This window comes from Pteropus alecto, unplaced genomic scaffold (assembly GCF_000325575.1).
Source record: "Pteropus alecto unplaced genomic scaffold, ASM32557v1 scaffold60, whole genome shotgun sequence".
NCBI lineage: Eukaryota > Metazoa > Chordata > Mammalia > Chiroptera > Pteropodidae > Pteropus > Pteropus alecto.
In genome coordinates, this window is record NW_006430726.1 from 2,918,149 (window position 1) to 2,925,402 (window position 7,254).

General features: G+C 56.1%; 1 protein-coding gene across 1 annotated transcript in view; it reads right to left on the reverse strand.

The window, feature by feature from the left end:
- The window catches only part of POLG (DNA polymerase gamma, catalytic subunit), a 17,325-nt gene that overhangs the window by 5,526 nt on the left and 4,545 nt on the right, over positions 1-7,254 (reverse strand). The window contains exons 4-15 of the mRNA XM_025050334.1: positions 7,125-7,254; positions 6,118-6,282; positions 5,856-6,002; positions 5,630-5,709; positions 4,169-4,351; positions 3,914-4,065; positions 3,648-3,774; positions 2,542-2,778; positions 1,483-1,600; positions 1,209-1,295; positions 796-903; positions 169-329 (exon numbers count right to left, since the gene is read on the reverse strand). Coding sequence (XP_024906102.1) covers positions 169-329; positions 796-903; positions 1,209-1,295; positions 1,483-1,600; positions 2,542-2,778; positions 3,648-3,774; positions 3,914-4,065; positions 4,169-4,351; positions 5,630-5,709; positions 5,856-6,002; positions 6,118-6,282; positions 7,125-7,254 — 1,695 coding nt within the window. The remainder of the gene's footprint in view (positions 1-168; positions 330-795; positions 904-1,208; positions 1,296-1,482; positions 1,601-2,541; positions 2,779-3,647; positions 3,775-3,913; positions 4,066-4,168; positions 4,352-5,629; positions 5,710-5,855; positions 6,003-6,117; positions 6,283-7,124) is intronic.

Here is a 7,254-nt window from a genome sequence, read left to right on the forward strand (position 1 = left end):
ACCAGGACTGCCAGCAGGCCTCTGCATCACGGCTGGGCCACCCTTCCACTGCAGCACAGGCTAAGTCAGGGGCCCCAGGGTGGGACATGAGGGAACGGAGTCCCAGGACTGCAGAACCCTGGCCAGGGGCACAGACAGGCACGTCTCTGCTCTCCCATGGTGGCCCACCTGATACGTTTATGGGCATTCCTCCAGAAAGAAATCATTTTGTTGATTTCCAAGGCACGGGGCCCACTGGCACCTCCTGGGCCAGCCTGCAGGGTGCCATCCTCCATCTTGGGCAGGAAGTCCTTGGCAAAGGGGCTGCCCACATTGAAGTTGTTACCATCCTAGAGGGTAAAGGAAGCAGGGGCTGGAGGCAGGTGGCAGACTTCTGGCTGGGGAACCGATGCCCTGTGCACCTCGGGTCTGCCCAACACCTAGCCCAGACCTCCAGCAGTCTGGAGCAAATCCGACTGCCACACACAGAAGCAGACACTAATACACAGACTCAAACCTGGCTCCCCGCAAAGTAACCCATCAGGTAGCAAACATGGGGTAGCAAACATGGTGCCAGACACTTGACGTGCCAGCATCGATGTCATTTAGTTCCACTACTATGCCCTTTCCTACCCAATTTTCAGAAGGAAAACAGGCTCAGAGAGATGGTGCTATTTGTTTTGGGGTGATACTCTGCCCCAACTACTACTGTCATTCCTGCAAAAAGGGGAGCGAGTTTGAGTCACTCAGGAGGCATGCTGTGGGCCCTGAGCACAGTGAGGACACCAAGGACAAGCGGTAAATCAGGATACACACCTTGTGAGGGAGCTTGAAGAACCAGCAGCCGGGGATGTCCACATCATTGTAAGGTCCACTGCCATGGTGATAAGCTGGCTGGCTGGCTTTTGGGCCACCAGCACCAGTCTGTGGGGGCCACACACGTAGATGAGGCCCTGCTCCAGCACCTGCATTCAGCGAGGGCCATGGGGTAGGGGATGGGAAAAGGGCCTGAAACACTTAGCAGGTAAGCTAGCAAATGACAGACGGCCACCAGGTCTCAGGCTTCCTCCCTGACTTCCCAACCAGTGTGGGGCCACCAAAGGCAAGGCAGCATCTCCCAAGCCCCCAGGACCTTGAGAACTCCGGTGGGGAAGAGCTACTTGGGCCCAGGAGAAGGGCCCAGCCGCCCAGCACCCACACCCAGAGAACATGAACACAAGCCCACTCACCAGAACTGGGGGCTGACCCGGAACCACCGCTTGCAAGCTCTCCACCTTGGCCTCGGCCTCCACCTCTAAGAAGCCCAGTTCTTCCACCTGGATGGGCCCAGGGTACCAAAGGAGTGAAGCAGAGGCCGGGTCAGGCCAAACCCACCAGCCCGTCCCCGACACGCAGACGGCACAGGCAGGCCTGAGGTGAGGATCGGCGTACCCGGTGCCCCACTTCCCCTTCCTTGAGAGGGAAGAGACCCCTCCCCAGGGCTCAGGCTGCTGCTCGCCTCACCGTCTGCCACACGGCGCTGCTCTCGGTGAGCAGGAACTCCTCGGCCAGGCCGGCCTGCAGCTCCGGCTGCTGCTTCCCCTGCTCACGACAGTGCTTCCTGTACAGGGACTCGATGGCTCTGGGCAGAGAACAGCAGCAGCAGCCTCTGGTTATGGGTGCCCACTCCGGGCCAGGCGGCTGGCTGGGGGCCTTCCACAATTCCCCTTGTTTAGTCCTCAGAATCAGCTGAGGCAGAAGTGGACAGCGCTCTCCCTGGTTTTTAGACAGCGAGTGACAAATCGAAAATGACATAGCACCCTGGTGGCAGGCTGAGGTTAGAGGTCTGACTCAAATCTTAGCTTCTCTTGTGCCACAGAGATGCCACCTCCACAAGAAGAGCTCTGGGATCAGAGAAGTGGGAAGTCAGGACCTGGCCACCCCCAGACTGGTTCCTGCCAGCTCATCCGCCCTCAGGCTAACAGTGGCAAGGCTGATCCAGCCCCTCTTGTCCGAAGACCCCACACATGACTCAGGCTGTCCTGCAGAGCCGGGATTCTCGATTCTGGGCCACTTCAAGTGTTGTGGCCTCTCCCCAACACCTGCTTTTCAAAATCTCAGGTTCGTGACCTCAAATCAACTGATTTCCCTGGGCCTTTATTTTTGTCAACACTACAATGGGGATAACCACCCTATCTCATGGGGCTGCTTGGGAACAAATGAGCAAAGCAATGCTAATGGTTTATTAATAACCCAGATTATAATTAGTGCTCAATAATTTATACTAAGAAAAACAAAAGCCCATCTCCTTGCCACTTGTGACACCCTCCCCCTGAATATTCCTGTGAAGGCAGCTGTGCTGTTGGGCCCAAGAGCAGGACCTCGGTGCTCCGCACTCCAGAGCACCGTGCCCTCACCCCCAAGGCTGTGAAGCCCACAGGGAAAAGGCAGCCATGGAGGAAAGGACTGGAGCCCAGACTCTCCGACCCCACGCTCCTCCCACTGGCCTGCACTGGACCTGGTTTCTCCAGCAAGGGGATGGGTCCTCAGACTCCCGCTCTCCCTCCTGAGCCTGAGCCTCACCTGTAGGGGCAGGACACCCCAGCCGATGCTAAGGTGGTGCCCTCTGGCACCTGAGCCAGGTTGTCCCGCCGCCCGGGCACCAAGTACCCCCAGCCATGTCGCTCTGAGAAGTGCAGAGGGAAGCCGTCCCAGGTCAGTGCCATGAGTTTGGGTGTGATCCGCATCTGCAGGCTCAGGAGGCTGGGGCCTGGGGTCCACGCAGGGTCATCTAGCCGGGGACAGAGCTTCCGGTACCACCTGTGCCCCACCAGAAGAGAAGAGTGTCACAGTGGTAGGGTGAGGACAGCGTGACAGCAAGGCAGACTCTCTCCCCCATAACGTGCTCCGCCCAACCTCCAAGGCCCCAAGGTTTTCTTCTGGCGACCTCAGTCTCCAGTCACCATCTTCTCCCTCTGGATGTGGCCAGGCCCCTCATAGAGTCCCCAAGAATAATTGGAAGATCTCTAAAGGAAAGAGCCTGGGCTAGCCAAGAGCAAGGTCCCCAGCATGGCTCAGGGCTGGCTTCCTTCCCAAGCTCCAGAACGAGCAGGCGTGCACCGCTGTTCTAGTGACAAGCCGGGGCCTTCAGAGCTGCCTCTCAGTGCCATTCACCAGGCCTGACACAGGGTGAGGCAAGTGAGGCACGCGGAGCACAAAATTTAAAAAGGCCTCACTCTCAGGGCCACACAAACGCAAAGCTGACACCCTGCTGTTCACACTGGCTGCCCCTATTTCCCCATCTCCGCCATTCTGAGGCTCAAATGAAGAGTCACCTCCTTAAGGAAACCTTCCCTGATCTCCCCAGGCAGAGTTAGGCACTGTCTAACTCTTCCATGTCATCCTGGACATAAACACCAGCTGCACTGGCTGGTCTGCATGCCTGGCTCCTCCTAGGATGAACGAGCTCCTGGAAAGGAGCTGTGTTCCTGTTTGTGCCCCCAGTGGCTGCCATGGGCCGGCATATGGCAGGTGCTCACTGCACCTGTACTGAGTCCAGTCAGCCAGAGGTCAGAGTGAACTAGTAGGAACGAATGGCAGCAAGCCGGCCCATTGTGCCGGAGCCCAAACGGGCATCCTGAGATGGGGCTGAGGGCAGACTCTGGATATATTAGGGGGACAGGACTCACCCAGGGTGTCCGGGAAGGTGCTGAGGCCTCTTGGGCAGGAGCTCTGCGGTCCCCTTCAGCTGCTCGAAGCAGGCGCGGGCTGTGACATCTCGTCGCAATTCCTCCTCCTCACTGGGGGGGCCGGGGTCTGCACAGGGTGGAGAGGACAATTAGAGCCAGAGGAAGGGTCTCTCGGAAAGACCTGCCCAGCCTACTTGTCTCTGGAAGGCTGGAGGGACACCTGCCCAGTGCCCACCCCCACCCTACCTCCCGCCCATGCTCCCTACCTTCCTGATCCTCGGGATACCCTGGGACCCCAGCCCCCTCGACAGGCAAGTTGCTGGTGGCTGCTGGCTCCTTCCTCTTCACTTTTGCCTTCTTCTGCTTAAACTCTTGCAAGTCCCACTCCAGGTCCCAGAGCCAGGGGTCTTCTTTGTACCTGTATAGCCAATCCACCAGCGCAGGACTGAGACCAAGCCAAAAGCCTGGACTCCTGCCCACCTGTCCTCTGCCTGGATCCTGCCCGCCCAAGGCTTGGCTACCTCTCTCCAGAGACCAGCTGGCAGGCATCGTTGGCCAGATCCATCAGAGACTTCTTCATCTCCCGCTGGAGTTCCTCATACGTGCTCTGTGCCTCCGCCAGGTAACGCTCCCAGTTCTGGTTGACAGGCAGGTAGGAGACACCCATCTCCAGCATTCCGGCCAGAGTCACCGGGTGGGGACACCTTGTGGTAAACACCAGGGCTGCCATAAATGACCACGGGAGACAAGGCTTTGGCCCAATCCCTGAGCCGGTTTGGCAAGCCTCAAGTCAACCACCCATGCGGCATAACTCTAAAGTCAAAGAGACAGGGTTAAATCCCAGTTTTCCCACTTCCTAGCCATGAGACCCAGGGGAAGTCACTTCACCTCTCTGAGCCTCAGTCCCTTCATCTGTAAATGGGGATACAGTCATGTGCTGCTTAACAATGGGGATACGTTCTGAGAAATACGTCCTTAGGCGACTGTCATTGTGCAAACATCACAGAGTACACTCACACAAACTAGATGCTACCAGACACCTAGGCTCTATGGTATAGCTTATTGCTCCGAGGCTACAAACCTCTACGGCATGTCACTGTACTGAATACTAGAGGCAACTGTAACACAGTGGCCAATATTTATGATCTAAACACATCTAAACATAGAAAAAAAACAGTAAAAAGATAGCGTGTGTTTGTGTGGATGACGTGCTACTGTATATAGAGAACCCTGAAGATTCAACCAAAAAACTATGAGGGCTGATAAATGAATTTGTAAAGTAGTAGGATACAAAATTAATATTCAGAAATCAGTTCCATTTTTATACACCAATAACAAACTATCAGAAAGAGAAATTAAAAAGCAATTCCATTTTCAATATCATCAAAATGAACCCCTATGAATAAAGGAAGTAAAAGACTTGAACTCAGAAAATCATAAGACACTAAAGAAGCTAAAGAAGCCACAAATAGATGGAAGCACGTACTGCACTCATGGATAAGAAAAATTAACATCATTGAGATGTCTATACTACCCAAAGCAATCTACACGAACCCCACAGTATATCTGGGTGTTTCACAGATGAGAACACTGAGGCTCAGAGAACTGAGTAACTTGCCCAAGGTCAAATGAGTTGGATACCAGGGTCAAAATTTGAACGGAGTCTGACATTTATGACTCTGACTGGATCAGAAGTCTGAGTTACTAGCAAACATACCAGGATGGATGTAAAGCCCTTAGCTCCAGATCTGGGTGCAGAGCGGGTGCTTGATAAACTGAGACCACACACGAGGCTCCAGCACAGCCCTCAGCCCTCCTCTCCAGGGCCCAGGTGGCCGCCACTGGACAGAGTGGCTCCATCCTTTCTGCCAAGAAAGGCTAAGGCCCCCAGCCTAAGGAGGACCCAGCACCACCTGATGGCAGTGGGCCCAGGTACTGGGAACCCGCTGACTCCCAGGGGCCCCACAGGGGTTCCCCCTCACCTCTCCAAGAAGAGTGGGAGCTGCTGCTGGAAAACCTCATAGGTGGCCCACACGTCCCGGGCACAGTACTGCATCAGGTCCTGGCACGGGCGACAGGAAGGCGCTGAGTGGGCAGCCGTCCCACCACCACCGCCAATCTCAAGGTCAGATCTGGCAGCTCTAGTCCCCAGGTTCAGCTAGAGGTCTGCCACAGCCCACCTCCCAGAGCCCCTTTGCAGCACCATACCTGGAAGTTCTCACGAATGTCCTTCATACTACCCTTGACAAACAGTTCTCGAGGCTCCTTCTCTAAGGAAGGCCCCCCAACATAGAGGCTGTGTACGTCTGCTAGGTTATTGACACTGCTGATGTCCAGCCAGTCCCAAGATGAGATCTGAGGGGCCAGAGCAAGAGACATAGCAGATCAGCTTGGCCTAAGGCCAGACAGGCAGGCTGATAAAGGGGTCCCAAGCACCCTGCTCTGGCTCCTCCTCGCAGTGTGTCCTCACCGCCGGGCCGCTGGCTTTGCTCTGGGACTTCTGGCTTCGCTGTGTGGGGTGCCGAGCCTTGTGCTTGCCCTGCTTGGCTGCCATCCACAGACTGCGCTGGAAGCTGCTTAGCCCTGAGATGGCCATGTGCATGCTCATGGTGTCCAGGAAGCGCATGCGGGAGCCCTGAGGAGAGACTGCAGGTGAGGGGCCAGCCCCATCTCAGCTCCTCACACAGCCTCCCCACACTAAAGACAGAACGCCTTCATGCTTGCTCATGACTGTCCCGGGATCTTCAAGGGGCCTGCCCGCCCAAATTCTAGCCACCCTTGAAGGTGCAGACATGGCTCGATCCCAACACCTAAGTCCTTCCGGCAGCCAGCAACAACTCTGAGGGGCACTTTGGGTACAGAGCAGCCAAAACAAGGCCTTCCGAGCTATCAGGCTCACCCCCAGCTCTGCCACTCACAAGCTCCGTGGCCCTGGGCAAGTCAGTAAGGTGGTCTGAGCCTCAGCACCCTCAACTATGGGCTAAGGCTGCTCTCACCTGCCCTGCCTTTCTCCTAGGACCATTGTGAGAACACAGTGACAAAGCATTTTGCATAAAATTAAGAAATGTCACAACAGTACAGCAGGTGTGGTTCGGAGTGTTAGACGTGTCAAGCCCTCTGAACAATCCCATGAGACAGCTTCTGCCCTCTCCCTTTTTACGAATAAGGACACTGAGGCTCGGGGATGTTCAGGAGCTCACACTGCTCATCATGAGTGGCCGAGGTGCCATGTAAGCCCAGGCTGCAGGCCCAGAGCATCCAAAGACCCATGCAAGCTCTGCAATGACACATGGAAAGAAGGGCCACTGTGACAACTCAGGTTCTGTACCAGGCAGGTCCTGGGGACAGACAGCTGGACACAGGGACCGAGGCAGGGTTGGTCAGCAGGAGGTCCTGTAGCAACGTCTCCCCTAGCCACTGAGTCAGGGCTCCTGGTCCGCCTGGGCCAGAACCTGCAGTTGGCCCCAGGAACCTTACCTGGATCAGGTACTGCTCCTTGATATGGGCTCGGTCAAAGGAGACATTGTGCCCCACCACTAACTGCTCCTGCCACTCTCGCTGGGCGGGGCCGCCAGCACTGGCAGGGACCTCCAGGGGAATGAGGTCA